General features: G+C 40.3%; 1 protein-coding gene across 1 annotated transcript in view; it reads right to left on the bottom strand.

The window, feature by feature from the left end:
* LOC117961542 (nesprin-2-like) overlaps nucleotides 1-19,852 on the bottom strand; it is a 90,675-nt gene that overhangs the window by 42,173 nt on the left and 28,650 nt on the right. Inside the window, exons 45-66 of the mRNA XM_034900301.1 lie at nucleotides 19,628-19,757; nucleotides 17,484-17,654; nucleotides 15,626-17,380; nucleotides 13,332-13,502; nucleotides 12,205-12,360; nucleotides 11,838-12,079; nucleotides 9,484-11,521; nucleotides 9,030-9,364; nucleotides 8,766-8,910; nucleotides 8,041-8,241; nucleotides 7,062-7,321; nucleotides 6,832-6,982; nucleotides 6,198-6,341; nucleotides 5,981-6,112; nucleotides 5,051-5,233; nucleotides 4,648-4,785; nucleotides 3,640-3,825; nucleotides 3,220-3,342; nucleotides 2,129-2,311; nucleotides 1,710-1,811; nucleotides 699-797; nucleotides 115-192 (exon numbers count right to left, since the gene is read on the bottom strand). Coding sequence (XP_034756192.1) covers nucleotides 115-192; nucleotides 699-797; nucleotides 1,710-1,811; nucleotides 2,129-2,311; nucleotides 3,220-3,342; nucleotides 3,640-3,825; nucleotides 4,648-4,785; nucleotides 5,051-5,233; nucleotides 5,981-6,112; nucleotides 6,198-6,341; nucleotides 6,832-6,982; nucleotides 7,062-7,321; nucleotides 8,041-8,241; nucleotides 8,766-8,910; nucleotides 9,030-9,364; nucleotides 9,484-11,521; nucleotides 11,838-12,079; nucleotides 12,205-12,360; nucleotides 13,332-13,502; nucleotides 15,626-17,380; nucleotides 17,484-17,654; nucleotides 19,628-19,757 — 7,123 coding nt within the window. The remainder of the gene's footprint in view (nucleotides 1-114; nucleotides 193-698; nucleotides 798-1,709; nucleotides 1,812-2,128; nucleotides 2,312-3,219; nucleotides 3,343-3,639; nucleotides 3,826-4,647; nucleotides 4,786-5,050; nucleotides 5,234-5,980; nucleotides 6,113-6,197; nucleotides 6,342-6,831; nucleotides 6,983-7,061; nucleotides 7,322-8,040; nucleotides 8,242-8,765; nucleotides 8,911-9,029; nucleotides 9,365-9,483; nucleotides 11,522-11,837; nucleotides 12,080-12,204; nucleotides 12,361-13,331; nucleotides 13,503-15,625; nucleotides 17,381-17,483; nucleotides 17,655-19,627; nucleotides 19,758-19,852) is intronic.

The following is a 19,852-nucleotide window of genomic DNA, read 5'->3' as shown; positions in this document are numbered from 1 at the left end:
TAATAAGAAAGGCTTTTAAAACACACAAACATTTAAATTTAAGGATTCAAACCAAATGTGATGAATGTGCTCATCAAATCAAACAAATCCCTGAAGTGAAAATTTTTTATTTACCTTCATTTCTGATAGTGGCTTAATTTCTGAAACATCCTCATGTTGCACATCTGAAGCGTTGAGTGTTTCCTCTGGGTCCTAACACAACACATGAATGGTATTAATAATATACAAATGCAAATGGCAATCCTGTTTGTGTGTGTGTGTGTGTGTGTGTGAGGACAGGTTTCTGAGGAGGAACATATTTCAAGCAGCTGCTTCTGACAGAGTGGATTTATCCAGTTACAGGACTGTGCCTGCCTGCCACAGCTTCATATAAACATGCAAATATCTGCGGAAATCCTCCACACCATAGGAAAGAGAAGCAACAATTGAGTTAAAATTAAGAAGTGAGTCAAAATGAGGAAGACATTTTGAGTTTCATTCCAAAACACATGGAATTAGTATAGTGCGTATTTTCAAAATCCTTTACCACGTGTTAAATGTAGCTATTTGTGAGGATCTTGATTGGTCAGATTCTGTGATTTTTCTAAAAATAAAGTTATTTTTTACACTTCTAAGTGTGACATTTTGGAATGAAAGCCAAAATAAAAGAGGTAGCCAGAAACATGCTCTCCTGAACTGTAATTATATTTCAGATTTACCTCAGGCATACTGCTTGTTAGTGTGTCAGAGGACGAAGAGTGACAACTCTCGTTTTCCTCATCCTCCTCTTCCTCTGAATGAGAGACCTCAAAAGCTTCCTGCTTTTAGTAATAAGGGTGAATGATACAATCAAAACTGTGATTTAAAAGGAAATTAAACAAAAACTTGATTTCTAATGACTACACGTCCCTCAAAGACCTTAAATACCTTTCCTTATTGTGATGTTTAAGCAATATTGGTGAGAAGCGTTGCTTTTCAGGATGCATACTACCACGACTCCATTACCACTCATCCACTCATTTGAACACTATTTTCCTCTTTCATCTTTTCATTTTACGTGGAAGCTGATTTTAAGTACTTCTTATAAAGCAATTTCCAAAAGGCTTGAATAATGGAGTCTAATGGAGAAATGTATGTTAAGTTCCAATCCATGAATTCTAATGAAAGGATTGTTACATTTTTGGAGAAGATTTATACCACACAAATAAATGAATGACTTAACCAGGAAACAATTGTTTTTCAATTGCTATGTGCAGTTTTAAAGGTTATCTGAATGGGATTTCACAGCCATCTAAAAGCTGTGCTACTGATAAACTGAGTCCATATGATTGTCCTGATGAGTCCAGATGATTGTCCTGATTGGCATGCAAAACATACAATATGCAGTTTGCCACTCATTGGGTTAGCACAGTGGGACAATAACAGAACAATTGCCCCAAAAAACAAACAATAAAGGATTTTAGTAGAGTCTGCCTCTCCACTTAGTAGAGTGGACGTTGCATGCTTTAGGGAGACAGGACTGAACCAGGCAAGTCCAACCGATTTCAGATTACAGTGGCAATAAATTATAGTCACCAAGCCTAGCATTAAGAATTCAGAAAATGATTAAAGAAAAAAGGCTAGATTGGTTTAATTAGAAGATAATTCCAACATTCAAACATCACGCTGTTATTGTTTTAGCTGGTGTGTGATGATGAATTCTACCTTATTATGATCATGATTATTATTACCTGGACTAGGCATCTCTCTAGCAGCTGCATTTCTTCAGGAGTATCAAAGACTGCGGTCCTGTCAAGATCCTCACAGGTTTTTTCCTTCTCCTTAATCTTTTTCTATGTTGGTCAAAGAAACAAGAGAAACAGAGAGAGAATGTGACAAGCGACAATAACGGATGAAACACATACAAGATCAACACAATGGTTCCAATAACACAAAGATACAGAACACATTGAGTGTGTTTTGGAAAGAAACATAGCATAACGGTAAACTCTTTATCAAAAGTTCCCTGTTGCAAACAAGAAACATACTTGATTGCTTTATTATGTCATGTAATATGTCATTGTATGCATTCATGAAATACATTTCCCCCTTTCTTCTACAGTAACAGATCAAATAAATTGTGCAGTGGCATTCAGACTTCATGCAGTACCTCCAGCAGTGTGGCTTGTTGCTGGGTGAGTTGTTCCAGCTCTTCAAGCGGCTGCAGGAGCAGTCTGGCTTTTGAGAACACCAGCAGGCTCTCCTCTGCTGGCTGCGGGAGGTGAAGCTCTCCTTTGCATCGTTCCATCTCCTCCAATGTCCTCCGCATTGACTGCACGTTGGCCAGGATTACCTTAAGGTTGAAACAAAAAAAACTGGTTAAGACTGGATTCATGAGGAGTATGGTTAACTGCTCCTTAGATCTCTGCATGGTAAATTGAGACACCTAGCTACACTATGTATCCAATCTGAGTTTTCTGTGCACAACTAAAACAACCAATGAACGTACACACGTTTCACCAAAACAAGTTCCTTCCCGAGGCTATTTTGCAGCAGGACCAGCACCACCCATGACAATTGTGATTGGTTTAAAGACATGCCAACAAACCAGAGCATGTTTTTCTCCCTCTTACTGTGGAGGAAGGTTGCTATGACAGTCATGTTGTTGTTGTAAGGAAGGTGTAAAAACTGCAATTAGTTGCCTTTATACTTTAGAAAACAAAACAAATTCTACGTCTGTACTGCCAGGATTTATATTTGGAAGCATAGAAAAAGGAACCAATATATGTTATATGGTTGACTGACACATTTGAAAGTCAGGGTGCATTGCTTTGCTTTAAATCCTTATGAATCTTCAGTGATTAACTTATTTTACATGCAAGTGAACTAAAAAAGTATTCATTTATTCCATCTCTTAGTTGCTAGCTTGGTCAAACAACAAAAATGGTGTTCCCTTCATTTTAAAATGTTTTCACAGGATGAGTAGGATTCTGCATGAATAGTAAGTTGATGTAAATGTTTAAAAAAGTAGTGTCCCAGTGGTCATATTTTCATTTTTGGACACTGGTAAATCAGTGCCGTCTAGAAGTGTCCTATTGTGCTTCAGCGCAAAAGAGACAATCCAACATAAAGTACATGCAAAGCCTCAATGCAATATACAAACAATCAGTCTTAAGTATTTGCAATGCTGTTTGCATGTTCTACGTGTGAATTGCTTTTAAAAGAAATTACAAGGTATGAATTATAAATGCACTGTATCACCTGTCGATTGTGAAGATGCTCCGTCAGAGTAACGCTAGGGTTGTCGGCGGAGGATAAAATCGCTCTGATCTTTGGAACATTCTTCTCCATGATCTTCAGCTCTGTTTCTATTGACTCCACCTCCTGAAATGAAGATTGCCAGCAAGTTGTTCAGCAACTTGTACAGGAACTCTAAAATCAAGACTGTTTCACATGCTAAACCTAGAGTACAATAATATAACTGTCTTGTGGATCAATGTGTTTTCAGAATGCTACTGATTGCATTTCTCTTGATTTAATGTTGTGTAAAAACCATATAAAATTGGAGTCTCCGCTGTGCATGCTGTGTAGCCACAATATCTTGTGTATACCTCAATGTCCTTTCGCTGCAATTTAGGGTCACTAACAACCTGAAATTCTTCTCTTTCTCTAAATGCTTACCGCAGCGGTCTGCAGGAGCTGCTGCAGTGGCTCTAGAATCTTGCATTGCATTTTGTGGACTTGTTGGTCATTCTGGTTCAACCGCTCCTCATCGGTGCTCATGTCACACACAGCAGAGATCTCATCCAGGACTGGCCTGAAGTCTTGCAGGGTGTGTCTGATCCTCTCAGAGTCGTCCAGGACCAGCTGGAGTTCAGGATTGAAAATGAAAGTCATCATTACTATGACATTCTGTATGTGAAAGTGTTTGTGGATACTGTGGTCCAGGGTCTCTCCCAGTGTATTGCAAGCCCACCAGGTCTAAGTTGCCCCCTACCAGGCCTAAGCCACTGGGAATAATTTTTTTATGTATTTTAAGATGCTTTTTATAACTAATTCCATTGGAAGCCTGGGTGGGAAACTTAGACGTAGTCCTATTTTCCAATTTCCAGTTAGCTTTTAGCATCGACTTAATGTAGGGCGCTATGAAATCTGTCTTATAGCTTTTTTCATTCGCAGTTTTGCAATTCCTTACGTGATTCTGTTATCACAGAAACTATTGGGCTCTACATTACTGCTCTTTGACTGAGCCCAATCGGGCCCTTGTTGAAATAAGAACCTTGCCACCAGGCTAAATAACCCTTCTGGGGGAAACCCTGTGGTTAATTTTGATTTATGTATATTAGGGTAATTGATGAAGCCTGACATGTGCAGTAGGAAATAGTGATGAGGTAAATTAAAGATAAATTTAATATAAGGTGGGTGGCAGACATAATGGTATTAATAAATAAAAAGTTTAAATGACTAAAAATATCAAAATACAGCATGAACGCAGGGTGTGCAAAATTGCCCAATGACGAAAGCTTCAATGAAAACACATCACAGAAAATATATGTTCTAGTAAAACAAATGCACAAAACAAACAGACATATTTAGGATGAAATACAAAACTAAATATCAGAATGAAGAGAAAAAAACAGTGTCAGAGTGTTTTTTGTGTTTGTTTGCTTGGTACTTGGTTTCACTGACCTGAAGGGAGTTTGCATGATTCTGGAGGCCTCTGGCTGTTGTGAAGGAGCAGGGAGCACTGAGCCACGACTGGGCCTCCTCCAACCAGCAGGTGGCGCTGTGTAGAATGTCTTCAAATTCCTGAATACAGGCTGGGATCTGACAATGGAGTCGAGAAAAATATGTGAAAGCACAAGTTTTATGAACACAATTATAAAAGCCACTTCCACAATGATGTACCTTATTTAAACATGTTTAACAAAATACAAAACATAAAACTCGCAACATGAACAAATCCACCCCCTTCCATGTAGTGCATTTCCAAGATACATAATAAGTCAAACCAACGGTTTCTGTTCCATGACCTCACATCACCACATTGCCTGCATTCAAAACAGTGTGAATATAACATAGTATTCCTGACCTTGCTGAGGAAGGCGGTGCGTTGCTCAGCCATTTGCGATGCGTTTTGGTAGCACTGCAGTGGTTGGGTGAGTTGGTCCATGAGTAGGTGGGTTTGATCAGGGTGCTCCTCCGCAATATCGTGCACCTCGCTCTCCAGGAGCATCAGACGGCTGTGCCAAGCATCCAGCTCATCCCACACATGCTGGAGAACAAACAATGTACAGTATGTAATAGCTTTGAAGTGACAAGAAAGCCTGGTCACTGGCTCTTGGGAAGCAGAGGCTGTTTCGGTGGATTTGTTGTAAAGTTGTGTTACTTCTTTACTGGGAAGTGATCATTTGGACACTCTTAATCAGCCATTTTATGTTTTAATATTGTGTTAGTTTTGCAACCTCTCTACACTGTAATTTTGATTATAGCCTGCATACATTTGCACAATAGCTAACATATCTAGTTGAGGTTAATATACTGTGAGTGGCTGGAAGCTGTGTGTGCAAACATCAGATTTTTACCTGTATGTATGCCAACTGTTTAAAGTAAATGTGAAATTCAACAGTGGTGAATGAAAAATTGCATATTTTATTATATTGGTAAAGACTGACTGTGACTATTTCAATTCAATATTTATTAAGAATATTTGTCAGGAAATTTAGAGCCAAATCCAAAAGGCCTCTGGCCCGGCTAAATCAGATACAATGATAGGATTGGTGCAGGTCGGCTATAAGGGTATAGTTAATGAGCAACATGACTTATTGCCAGAGTAACTCACTGAGCAAATTCAAACTGTGCTCTCGCTAGAACTCTGGATTTCCAGGGTAGAAGAATATAGAGACATGTACAAACTCTCCATCTCTGTGTCACAAACACAGACACAAACATAAACCAAGACACACACACACACACACACACACACACACACACACACACACACACAAACACACAGACACACCTTGAGTAGATTTTGAGCATCATTGACTGTTGGACTTCTTTGCTCCAGTAACGCTTTCACATTCTCCAGGCCAGAACCCAACTCCACCACTTGACTAGCCAGCTTCCGCACTGGGTTGCTTTTTTCCATGAGCTGCAGAATGACCACACAAACACACATTTAAAGAAATGTGATGGGAGAACGACGTAAAACTACGGATGAATTCCTGTCCAGTTACCTTCTCCTCTTCTCTTTGGATAGACAGCTGGACTTCTTGTAACCTTCTGCTGATATCAGCTGGTATCTCAGCGTACCGACTCTGCATACTGTCCGTGATGCACTGGAGTTTGGCCTTCTGGGAGGACAACTCTTGTCTGAGTTCCTGTCAGTGTGGAAATGCATGAATTTTGGATTTTTGTAAATCGCACTACAGGCTGTAGGTGGAGCAAGAGGAACCAGATTTTTTTTTTTTAAACCTGCTTCATGTAGTTCTACTCGAACATAGGGTCAAGGTTAGTTTTGTAAGTCTTACCTACTGCACCATTAATCTAATTATTGAAGCTGCATGTGGTCTGCAGCTATAACTGAAAAAACAGGCCTGTGAACAAAATGTATATTTCTTACTGGCACTGCAAAGAACTTCATAGCAGATCCTGATGTTAAAAGACTTTATCATTAAACATTACATAAAATTTTAACTTGTAACTTTACGATTTCATCACTGATAAATGACCAAACATACTGTATACAAGTAAACTAGAAAGACACAAGTTTTTGTCTATCATTAGTTTGCTTTTCAACTGCCTTCTTGTAAATGTCAAGCTCCAGTTTTTTTAAACTTGGACTATAAAACATCAAAAAAGGAGCCTGACCTGTTGTTTGCATGGATTCGAACAAGCTTCCAGTAAGGAAAGAATGGCAAATACGCGTTTCTCCAGCTCTCCTATCTCCTCTTGGACTTGCTCTCTCTCTTTCTCCTCTGCCTGAGCTGCAGCCACCACCAGAAGATTTCTCTCTTTCAAGCTGTGGAGTACAGTATCCTATCAGCATCTCTGACATTAATCAGTAATCACTTTCCATATGTATATTGAGTAAATCCCACCTTCTGACATTCTCTTGGATCTTCACTAGTGTTTTGCCAACAGGTCCGGGGCTGATGGGCTCCTGACAACTAGATAAGCTCAGGGCGTGCTCCAGTCGATGCGCCAAGGACGCTAAGGCCTGCTGCTCTTGCTCCAGCACAGCCTTTTGCATCTCAGCCTGAGCCAGAAGCTCCAAGGGGTCCTCTTGAGTGAAGATCATGGTGGAAGAGTCGGGAACCTCAGCTTGGAGACTTGCTAAACAGCTGCAACACTGCTCAATCTAAAGAAGATGGAATTTAAAGGAACGCACCACCATTTGTTAAAATAGGGTTTATCACGGTCTGTCCTAACTGTAGATAAGTGGGCCAATGCATTTATTCCTGTCAGTGCATGGACTGTTTTAGTTCTGTTCAACACCGGCAGCGCCACAGCTAGTTAGCTTAGCGTAGTGAATGGAATCCTGTGTTCCCGGTCAGCATGTTGTGAGTAAAAGTGAGCCAAATAAAAAAAAACTAATTACTTTTTGTGGCCTGCGTATTCACAACGAGTACAAATAGCAATGCATATTAAGACTAGACAATTTCCTAGGCAGATATTGATTTGGGGCTATATTTGGTGCACCGAAAAACAACCCTGCACGCACACAAAAAAAGTGTTGGCCCATCTATCTACAGCTAGGGGAGAATGTAATAAGCACTATTTCAACAATCTGCACTATATCTATATTTTACTCTGGGCTTTATGTCATGCATGTTATGCTGCAATAACTAAATAGAAGTTACCTAACATAGTGAAACGTTTCTAAGAAAATAGGCAAAGTGGGAACTCTGAGAGCAGCTCTTACAAAAAATAACACACTGTTGCTTGATGAAGCACTAATCCTTCAGTTCTGTAACCTCGCACACATTTAACAGTCAGGAAATTTGAATTAATTTATGTTGCATTAGATGATGTTTAGATGCAAAAGCCTTAAAATGATTTGTTGTTTGTAAAACTCACACTTGTAGTGATGTCCTTCCATTCCTCTCCTCTCTGTTCTGTGTGTGCCATCAGGAGTCCGACACCACGGCGTAATGATCCCCAGCACCTCCAGAGGGCACCCAGCTCGCCGTCCTTTCCAACGCCACAGCCCTGCATCGGACATCCAGCTCTCAGTTCATCTATCTTACCTGCGAGGCTGCGGAGACCTTCCATCAGAAGCTTTATGGGAACATGAAGTGAAGCTCAAATTAAAGTTTGATTCAGGCAGTATTTCTTTGACATGTACCACATTTTGATCAAACATTTTCAGTGCATTCCTGTGACAGGTTACACTAAATAAGCAAAAAGGATAGCAGCCCTGTAATAATGTAATTAGGCAAAGAGGTGCTTTAATAACTAAATGCTAAAATCAGCAAGCCATCCATCCATCCATCCTTTGGCCAGAGGATGGATGCATGCCTCTAGAGAAAAATTCTGGGGATCACCACAGTTAGCAGTATTCATCTTTTGGTGCTCATGAATATTTGTAAAAAAAATCTCATGGAGATCTATCAAAACCTTTTGAGGTTTTCAGTATGGAGCAAAGAAAAACCCATAGAGAAATTATGTCAGCATGGCAAGATAAGAAGTGTAAATTGTCAAAATCTATGACATCCAAGGTTTAAGTATATGCAATATATGTTGACAAATGCATGTTGAGACATAAGGTATTCACCTATAAAATAGCACTGTGTCAAACCTACCGTAGCTCCTTTTTGTTGGGCAACACATTTGTCATGCGAGGTCACTTGTTCTGCAACACATTCTGAAAGCTTGGCTTCAAACCCTGAAAGACCTTGACGTATGTCTTCATGGCACTTCCTGTGGCTTTGTTGTCTTATTTCACACCTGGGAGGAATTTGTCATGTAGGTGTTTTGACTTTGTTAAAATTATGAACAAGAAAAACAGAAATCATCATCACAAAATCTATACGAAAATACTTCAATGAGGTAAGAACAGCCAGTACCTCTGCAAGGACTCCAGCCTGAGCTGGGCTTGGGCCTCCAGCATGGCTCTTCCAACCAACAGCTGACTAAGGATAGTGATGTGGAGCTGCTCAGTCTTTGGGCGGGACAGACAGGGTTGTTGGGGCACCCGATCCATAAGGTGACAGATATGAGCCTGAAATCCCTCTTCAAGAGCTTCTAAAGCCTGCTGAGTCTGTCTTTGTTCCTCAGTACAGTCCAAAAACCCTCCAGGGGCTGATAAGAAGGTGGCTTCGGCATTATGAAGGAAGACTATTGCTCCCTGAGCAGCCCACTGGTAATCTTTCAAGGATTCTCTCGCCTGGCATAACATATCCTGTTGGACACATAATACTTGATCAAGCACCGTTTAGAGAGACAACACACAGAAGGCTCAATTGCAGAGCTAAACATTCTCAACAGTAGGATTGATTAATCCTGAATATTTAAGCTTACCATCTGTAAATGGCACTCCTGTATGGTTGCATTCCTAAGAGAGTAAAGTTCCTCGTAGTTCTTTAAGATAATTTTTTCATTCCGTCCCAGACCTTCCAACATCCTCATCCCCGACTCCATATTTCTCAAAAAAATCCAGTTCCTTCTTAGTGCAATATCTATGGCTTTTTCATCTGGATTTACTGGTTCAGCTCCCTCCAGCTCCACCCTTGTTGTTAGGAAAAGATCTATTAAGGCAGGAAGCTCGGAGGAAAAATGCAGACCTAGCAGAAGCTTGGTCTCTGGGTCTTTGACATCATCTGTGACAGAATACTCCCAGGAAACTAAAGTTTCCACAGTGCGGTGAATCATCTGCCTCTCTGAATTAAGCTCAGAGGGGTGTAACTCATGAGCTATGGCCTCTAACTGGTCCGCTGCTTCTTGGCACTGTGTCTTCACTAAAGGAAGTTCGACCAAGAGTGTTTGGCATAGCCTGAACCTCTCACCCACACTGATAGTTTTATCTTTGGCTCGCTGGATTTGCTCTTTGGCAATGTCCCTAGATTCCTCCATTTGCCTCCTCAGGTGCAGATATTTGTCTTGCTCAATAGCATTAATACTCAGAGCTTTGCACTGGTCCTGCAGTTCCCCAATAGTGCACAGCAGGGAGCTTCGTCTGGCCTCATGGCAGTGCCGAAGCTCTTGCACTTGACACTGATGTTCCATTAGCATGTGCTTCCAATGTACAATTGTTGAAAGGATTTCCTGTGTTAAAGGAAACCTTTGTTGATCCAAATCTGTGGAGATTTGCTTTAAGCTAGCATGAATCGTCGATAACTCCTCATCTGAGGTAGTTCGTTCATGAATCAGCTCCTCTAATTCCCAGCTGGTTGCTTTCTCATGAGCTAGCAATCCATCTAATTCTGTCCAAAGGCCTGAAATTCTGTTGACAAGGTAGCGGCTCTCTCCTGGACTCAAGCATTCAGCTATTTCCTTGCAACTTTCTGCCATGGCTTCCACCAGTTGTAGTCTGCTTTCTATCTCAACTGTGGCTAATTTGTGACTTTTCAGCTTGCTCTCCAGCTTTCTGATGTCATATGTTAAAACGTTGTCAACATGAGTGCAGGGGTCTCTTTTGGCATGTGTTTCTGCTAGCCAGGCATCTATGCTAGCAAGCTGGCCTAACAGTTTCTCCCTCTCATGCAAACCTTTCTTCATGGTGTCAAGAACATGATCCAAGCTATCAGAATTGGCTTTATACAGGTTTTCAATTGTCTTCAGTACTTGGTCACTTTCTTTCTTTTCCACATCGGAGGCTACATCTTTCATCTGCTCAACTTCCACTTGCATCTTGGATCTTTTAAACCAAATATCAGTCTGAAATTTCTTCATCTCGACAATCTGATAACGAGCCTCCTCGGGGAAAAGAGCTAACTTTTTCCCCGTAGAGATGTGTAGCTCTGCCTGTTTGGCCCAAATGATCAAGTCATGGAGTTGCTTGTTCATCTTAGCTGAAGAAATGCCGCCACACCTGTATGTAGAAGTGTCAAGCTTGCTCTTGGTGACTTTTAGCAGGGACCCCAGGTCTTGAAGACTATGTTTGATCTCATCCTTCTCTTTCTGACCCAGAGAGAAATGGACAAGACTATCTGACTGGGATTGTAAGTGCAGATAAAGCTGGTTGTACAGTTTTAGGTCTGTGGTCAGACAAACAAATTCTAAAGCGCTTTTGCTGTCATGGCTTTGGAAGGTGGATTTCCGAAGAGCTTCAACCTTGGCTTTAAGCAGCTCTGCCTCTTTTATTAGTAGGGAGGATTGAGTGGTGGAGCTTGAGGCATGCTCCAGAGCTCTTTTGATGCTTCCTTCTAAAAGCCTCCATTCCTCCTGGACATCTCCAAGCTGGGCGAGAAGAGCACCTGAACTCTCAGCGTCGCTCAAGTGGACTGACAATTGACTGCTTAACTGGAGGAGCTCTTCCATCATGTCTTTTTTCTGCACCATGGTTTGCAGCAGGGCGTGGAGTTTGTTAGCTTGAAGAGCACTGCTTCCCAAAGTACTTCTGAAAATAACCATAGCAAAAGAATATGAATGTATCATTTTTCAGGTACACAAATGCAATGCTGTGCAAAATTTGTTCATGTATGAACTCAAATACCAAACAAATAGACCCTCCCCAACATGTGATTTACACATGTGTATTAAGAGTCTAGGGTATTAACATCAGATTTTTCAGCACAAAAAGAAAATAGAGAGCTAGGTGACCGTGAGATGGTATTCACTGAATTTGACAAAAAGTGTATTGGATTAACGTCACTCACTGTACTTTTAATGTTAACTCAATTAAAAGCTCACTTTTACATCAAAGGATTACTCACAAGCTCATCTTGTCCTTTTCAGCTGCTACAACCTCCATGAAAGCTCTAGTGATCTTCATCTGTTTGTGATACTGTTTCACCAGATCCAGCTGTGCTGCTTTCACCTGCACAGTGGCAGAGGCATCCAGCTGTGCAGCACTCCACTGTCCTTCAAGTCTTTTCAAGGCATCAGGGTCACAAATGCTGGCACCACTCACGATTTTCATAGTAGCCACTTGCTCCTGCACACAACGCCTGTAGTCCTACAGCAGACAGACATTTCTGTACATTATTGTATACTTTACTTCATTTAGAAAAAAATGTCAGTTACACCAAAATGAAGTACATTTTCAGAAAGAAGGGAAAAAAGCTAGACAGATGTTCATACCTCTGCCTCCTTCAGTTGTTTGGCCACTGCGGCAACATCGAGTTGTGCTGGTTGATAACGACATGCTAGAACTTTTTGGACAGTTCGTACCAATCGAATCTCTCGTTCACACAGAGAGGACTTCAGGTACAAATTCAAATCAATGTGTGGGGCCCGCTACGATTGCAAAGACAATAGAAATGGGTGATAAACTATTCATGAAACAAAAAGGCATTTAAACACTGCATGTATCTGCTGAGTATTTTCACGATTAATTGAAATATAGTTTGGTCTGGAAAATGTCTGAAAATACAAATAAATGCCTGATGTCTTCTCATAGCTTGTTTTGTCTGATCAACCATCCAACACCCACAACATATCAATTTACCATTCAATAAGACAAAGAAAAACTGTAAAATCCTTAAATTTGAAAAGCTAGAAATATAATTGCCTAAAAAGGGATTTAATTTAGTGATTACTAAAGTTGCATTAATTTATGTTTACATAGTTTAGTATGTTTAGTTAGTTTATGCTTAGTTTGCTTGGTTTACTTTTAGTCATCTGCTTTTTCAAGGTTATACATGTCCTCATGGTGATTGGCCTTTCCAAAATCTAACAATGTCGCATTGGCATCAAAAAACAGTCAAACTGTGCATGTGACAAACGTTATGCCGTGAGTAATTAGACCCATTAGGGACCCTGCAGGAAGTCATTGTATCTCATAGGTCCATCCTGTGGAGCTTCCTGTCAGCAGCATCATGGGAATATACACAAACATCAATCAAAACACTGCTTCTCTTATCTGGTCTCTGTTTCATGCAATTATGATTGACCTCTTTCCCTTTTGGATACTTGAAGCTACTGTATGCTCTTAAAATCAGAAATCTCAACTCATTTCTATGCCCGTTAAAAATATTGAGCAACCACAGACAAAACATCAGTGCCCTGAACTGTGAATTAATAATCATTTTTTTTTGTTTACTTTAAGTCCTCCAGTCAGTTTAGAATGTAACCTTTTGTCCACACACACACTCTAAAGTTCAGACTGTGACAAATCAGTTTTTAACCACCCACAACAGTAGATCTAACTTTAAGAAAAGTGCGGCAAGCAAGTTCTTCTTCTTTCTTCTTAACCAGTTGATACTCACATTTATAATGTTACTTCTTTCCACCAAGCTCTGGATCTCAGACAGAACATCCTGTATGGTGGACTTGTGTTTGTAGGACTCTGGTGATCCACCGGTTGCCTTCCCAGCCCGCAGACCAGCTGTCAAACCCGGCGCTGTCCTCTCGGGCTCCATGCTTTCATGGATCTGACGTTACATACACAGAAGACAGGGTGGTGTCACGTTCTAGCTTCCTTCTTCCCCGTGTTTGTCCACAGAAAATAAGAGCATCCTGTTCTCTTCCTGCCCTACAGAGGTAAATATTGCTATGTTGCCGGTGGCTCGGCGAGTCAGTACAGTTCAGACAAGAATGTGCCTAAGCAGGGAGCAGTCTGCCCCAAGGGAGAAAGACTCTAATTCATCTATAAAAGGATTCCTCCCTTGCTTCTTTTAAGGAATAAGTGATCTGTTATAACTTGGTCTGACAGGGCAAACACCAAAACATGACATGAACTCCTAGGTTACTGGATTACAAACATGGGAAGGTGACTTTTGAAATGTTCTGAGCAAGGTGTGCCTTGGAGCAGTGCAGGTAGAGCGGGGAGAGGATTTGAAAAAGTACAGCAGGCTTCTGATTGGCTTCTGACACTCAGCAACAGTGCCACATGATTCGGAGGAATTCAACAGCTCACTGTGCATTCATTCATGGCTTTCTGACTTTTCTTTGGCTGATAATTTGGCACTCGTAGACTTAACTTCCGCCAATTCTGTACTAACAAACGCCAAGGGGTGTTCTGGCAGTGAGTCCACCACTTGAGAAAAGTGAATGCCTCTAATATATAATCTATGAATATTTTTTTATTGACTCTGGACACTATATTAGTATACCTGTATTTCCGGTTAGATCTTAAGCAATGTAAGTTTCTATTTTCTGTTCTATTGGAACCGTTCCTTTAATTATGATCCATCTAAAACGGAAAATGCAGCATTCTTTAACCAGAAGTCAAATTCAGTCGGGAGATTTATAAATAGTTTAAAGTTCAGTATTTGAAGGAACATTTTTGGATACTCAGCATTCATAGGGGGAAACAAATGTTAGCTTTTACAGAGATAAGGTGCACTGTTATTACTCAAAATAATCACAGGTTCTCTTAGCGAGAAATTCCTAAATTCCTTTTGAGCATGGTGGCTTGTACTTTTAAAAACATCTAATGATTGAAAGGCTCTAAATCTACTTTGTTACGTGGCAATCTGGTTCTAAGTAGTCCCCTGATGATAGAAATGCCAAAGAAAAGAGCTAAAATGCTGGAATACTTTGATTTTTTTCCCCTGGTAGTGAATAAAGGTACTTGCAGTGCAGGCCCAGCTATCATATTTCTGCCCCATCATCTTTATTTTTGCCTTTTTTTGGTTTCATACTTAATTTTTTATGTGTCTTAGAAACTGGTAAAGGATCCTTTCTATATCTTCCATGTTTTCTTTTTGGTAGATTTTCTTTATCACAACTAAGGGTCTAATGTTGGAGTGTTTCATTGTTCAAAATGCAATTTTGTGATTTGTTGCATTCTGTATTGCATCATTTTGTTTTGTGCAGTTAATAATTCATGCTGTGCAATAATCAAGGCAATATGCAATATGAATTCCATCCAACTGTCATGAGAAAAATGTTTCTTCCCACTGAATGAATAATGTTCCCCAAAAAAGGTGAAACCCAAAACTGTTTGAATGGATTTTGGCAAAAGTCTCACATTGAAATGCCAAATGGTGGGAGGAATAAATATACTAAAAGCAACTAAGTTTAGGACATTTTAGGATAAAATAACACTTGCAAAATGTCAGGAAAACCAACGTCCCACTGAACACACCCTCTGATTGAAGGTAAGATAAGGACAGAAGAAGGGTTTGTAAATGTCACAGAAGACCCTGTTTGATAAGTGTACTTTAGGAAAAAAAGAATTGCGGATTTAGCTGGGGCATCTGGCCCTTCAGCCAACATAGGTGACAAACCTTTGTCTACTGTTCAAATTTATTCAAAAAGTTCACTAACCTTTGCTGCTCCGATGATTTTAAAAGCTGGACAGCAGTCATCAATGATATAGATTAGGAAATGATCATGTTAAATGTCAGGATCTTTTATAGGGCATCCTGGTGGCTTAAAGGTCTACTGGCCACTGACCATGAAATCGCACTGTTGCATGTTTGAGTCTAGCTGTGACATTAGTTGCATTACCTCCCTGTCTCTCTCTGTCTCTGCCTTCTCATTTCCTGTTAACTCTCCACTGTGTACTACTAATGCAGGAAGCTAAGATGGAGATCCATATGTTTATGACATCTACCTGTCTCTGTGTCACCTCTGTGTCCTCCAGCAATGCTGGTACCTTCCATTTACTTTCTTCAAATAGCAGCGTAGCTTTGTTTCGTCTTTCTGGCACTTTTAAAAGTTTGGACTTGTGGCGTTCATGGTCACTTGCATCTGCTGTTGTATAGCCCTCTGCCATCTCCAACTGCCCTGAACCTGTGCTCTGTGCAGTGTCAGCAGCAGGCAGCTGTTTAGCAGGTATCTGTGTTTCATTTAAGGCATCTCTCTCAACAGTGCACAAGACAGAGCTCACTGTTTGCTCTTCAGCGTGACAGAAATATGTCGTCTCCTCTCGTTTGACGTACAGAAATGTTGTTCCCGCTGCGCCGGTGAGTTGACTTTCAGCAACGCTGCCACATGATTCGGAGGAATTTAACAGCTCACTGTGCATTAATTCATGGCTTTCTGACTTTTCTTTGGCTGATAATTTGGCACTCGTAGACTTAACCTCCTCCAATTCTGTAATAACAAACGCCAAGGGGTGTTCTGGCAGTGAGTCCACCACTTGAGAATCGTTTAAGACACAATTCGTGGAATTATGTGTTTTCAAGTCTGTCTCATCTGATTCAGGACTCAATAATGTTGTAAAGAGTTCACATTTCTTCTTAGGAATATTTGAAGCTTCTGTGAGCTGTGAACATTCTGCCCTCTGTGAACATGTGAGTAAATCTGGACGTCTGGCTCCAACGCTGTCCTGTGGCTGGAACTCAGGTAGCTCCAGGTCCAACACTGTTGTAAACACTTTATCTGGGCTCGCGCTGATACCCCCACAGTATTTCTTGTTTTCGTGAGCATCAGTAACTGCCTTACATGTCTTTGATTGTCCTGCTGGATCGAGGCTTTTCAAGTCTGTTTTTTCTGATTCAGGACTGATTAAGAGTCCAGATTTCTTCTCAGGAAATCCTTTACTTGAAATGCCTCTAACCTTTGCATCCCAAAGCTCTGCTCCCTGAGAACGTCTGAGGGGATCGGCAGCAACTTTTTCATTTTCCTGCATGTCCTGTGGCTCCATGTCCAACAGTATTGAAAACACTTTCTTTGGGGTTGCACTGAGGTCCTCGCAGCGTTTCTCTTGTTCCAGAGAATTGCTAACTGCCTGAAATGCCTCTAATTGTGTTGCCAGATGTTCAGGCACATATTCAGGGGTTGAAAGAGGGACTTTGTCAGGCTTTGACGCCGGGGATCCAACCAGAGGTGGGACATTGTCTCTACTTATAGCAGATAATTCAGAGTTCTGGGTTGAGGTAATATCTTCCTGCAATTCTTCAGTGGTGTCTTGCCGATCTATTAAACTCTTGTTATGAGTGATTAAAGTGCTATTACCAGAGACTATCTTGTGTCCACTGCTTAAAGGACTGCTGTCAGTGTTCAATGTGCCAGTATCACCTTTTGGCACAATGTAATTCTTTGAGTTTATTTTTGGTGGAGTTGATGTTAAATGTTGTGATTTGAAAACATCTGTAATTTCTGCACATGAGAATTGATTCCGGACCTCTTCTTGGGCTGTTTCCAATGTATCTTTGGTTTTAATCGTGTTGTCATTCTGACCACTTTCAGAGTTTTCCTCGCTGTGTATTGCTGACAGGGAAGCAGGAGAAAACATGGTCGCAGTTCCATCAGGTGAAGCTAAATAAGGTGTGTCACTTTCATTTCTAAAAGTTTCTTCAGCAACTCTGCCTGACACATATTTGTCCAACTCCACTTCAGAAGAAACTTCACTGATCTGTGAAACCTGTTAAATTAAACACAAATACATTATTTACCACATAATCCTTGCATGTTTCTCATGGTAGTTAGGTTGGATGGGACAATCTTGTGGCCGAGGAGAAACTCACCAGGCATTTAGATACGCTTTCGAGTGCAGGTGTACTTTCACTGAGAGCATCTGATGCACTTTTCTCCAGTTTCTTTGTCACGTTTGCTCCCAGGCAGTTTAGAAGAAAATCTCGCTCTGTGAGCACGTCACCAAGAACTTGTTGAAGACACAAACCCTCATCCAGAGCTGTCTATCAGAGTACAGACAGATATATCAAGTTAAAAAAGACTTTAATGTTAGTGAAATATACTGTATATTTTAGAATTGAAGTATTCAAGGTAATAGCAATGTATCCTTTGTTTCTCTCTAAACCACAAAAGTCAACCTCATGGTTGCACTAGAGTAAAGTCAAGGCATCACCAAACTCATTAGAATTCATACTGTGGGCACCATGAATGTCTGTACAAAATGTTCTGACAATAAATCCAATAGTTGTTGAGATATTTACTTCAACAATGAACCCTGAATCATATGTAATTGATAAAACGGTTACATATACAAGTTGGACATTTACATTAGTTTGCATTTTGCCGTTAATAAATGGTTTCAAAATGATTTAGTAGACATTGGTGTAAAGGACTGGGACAATCAATTAGCAAAGTTGGAGTAAAGTTTAGGAGTTTTTGGCAGCAGGTAAAGCTGATGGAAAATGAGTCACAACATGTTCATGATCTTTAGTGATGCCAAAGACCAAACCTTTGACAAAAGTTGCCACATCCTCCCTGTGAGGAATATCTGTTATGTTCACCATGTACCCGACAGAAGAGAAGTACTTTAATTTAAGAGTAGAGGACGGACCCGTGGCATTTTAAGAGCAGCTCTACATAAGATGTTAAAGTCCTGTGGGGTAAAATAAATCATAGGTTTTTGTCCTAAGCCAGATATAGTAAAAGGTAATAGTCTTGGTCTTAACACAAAGTGAAGGCGGAGATTTGATTGGATGGCAATAGAATATGAGTATACTGATGTGGTTCATAGGGTGGATAAGAAATAAAGGATAAGGACATTCTACAGTTTTCCTATTGACAAAAAGATCCCATGAAAAGACAAAATAGCCATTAACCAATGTACTATATAGTCCTGTTCGAGTAATGTTTGCTAAAAACTACTGTGCCCAGCTAGAAACTACTACATCTTTTTTTTTTTAAACTGAAACTATACACGTGATCCTTTTTTTTTTATAACAGATTTGCATCATCTTTAGGAATCAATGTACTTGGGGCTGAGAGTCTGTTGGGTTTGAACTTTGCATGGCCTTTTCTTACAATAAAAGTAAAGAATAAGTCAGCCTTATCCTTCAAATTGATCTTAAAACGCCCATATTGTGTTCATTTTCAGGTTCATAATTGTATTTTGAGGTTGTACCAGAATAGTTTTACAAAAAGAACACATTGCTGCAGATCCTGTTTTCACCCTGTGTGTTTAGGACTATGTTTTAGCTTCAGAGTGAGACCTCTCACTTGTTTTAGCTACAGAGTGAGACATCACACTTCTATACTATCTTTGTTGGGAGCTGCACATGCTCAGTAGCTCGGTAAGATCCCATTAGCTAGATAACTCTTTCTCCAACTTTGGAGTCCAAGACAGGATTATCTGGGAGACTTCTTCTGGACAAGGGGCACTTGTGGAATACATGCAGAACAGGGACATGGAAGCAGTTCTTTTGGAGATTATGCTGAACCAGTGTGTGTTGTAGCAGTGTTTTTCCATTGAGAACGAGCTAGCATGTTACTTTTAGCCACCTAGTCTTGGCTAGTGACGTAGAAAGCCGTGCAGGTTTTGAACAGCTCACCCGGGGACTAAAGGAAGAGGACATTTAGAAACTGTGTCTCACTCAAAACAGCATGGATGTTTTTTATCCAATTTTGTATGTGTGTGGAAGCACCAGAGCCACAAATCCCAGAAAAAGTGATTATTTTTGTAATATGGGCACTTTAATAAAAAGGATTACATTTTTGATAACATTAACTTCTTTGTTTCAATTTGTCTGTTAAATTACGCAACTGAAAATACATCTAATATCAGATTTCTAAAACTAAATTTATAAAGAAGAAAGTATTTTAAGCTTGTTTTATAAATTTGAACTAACTGTTAAAATTGTGGGTGTTATTAATTGTTTGATAGACTAATAGACAACCGTGTGGACACATTGGTGTGTTTCACCTGGCTGGGGGATGTGGGTTCAGCTTGTGATGTTTGGCTCCAATTCTGCAGCTGGTTGATGACCTGTCTCACCCTGTTGGCAGTGTTTTCGGCAAACTCCTGCTTACTTTGTAGAAAAGTGGTCCTGAGGCTACAGCGAGAACAGATGGGGGAGTGAGACAGAGAGAGAACAAGCAATGAGTTAGAGAGAACGTAATGAGTTGAAAAACATAGTTTTCTCTTTGA

The sequence above is a fragment of the Etheostoma cragini genome, chromosome 18, assembly GCF_013103735.1.
Source record: "Etheostoma cragini isolate CJK2018 chromosome 18, CSU_Ecrag_1.0, whole genome shotgun sequence".
Lineage (NCBI taxonomy): Eukaryota > Metazoa > Chordata > Actinopteri > Perciformes > Percidae > Etheostoma > Etheostoma cragini.
Note: the sequence above shows the minus strand (reverse complement) of the source record. Positions and strands in the feature narration are given on the sequence as shown.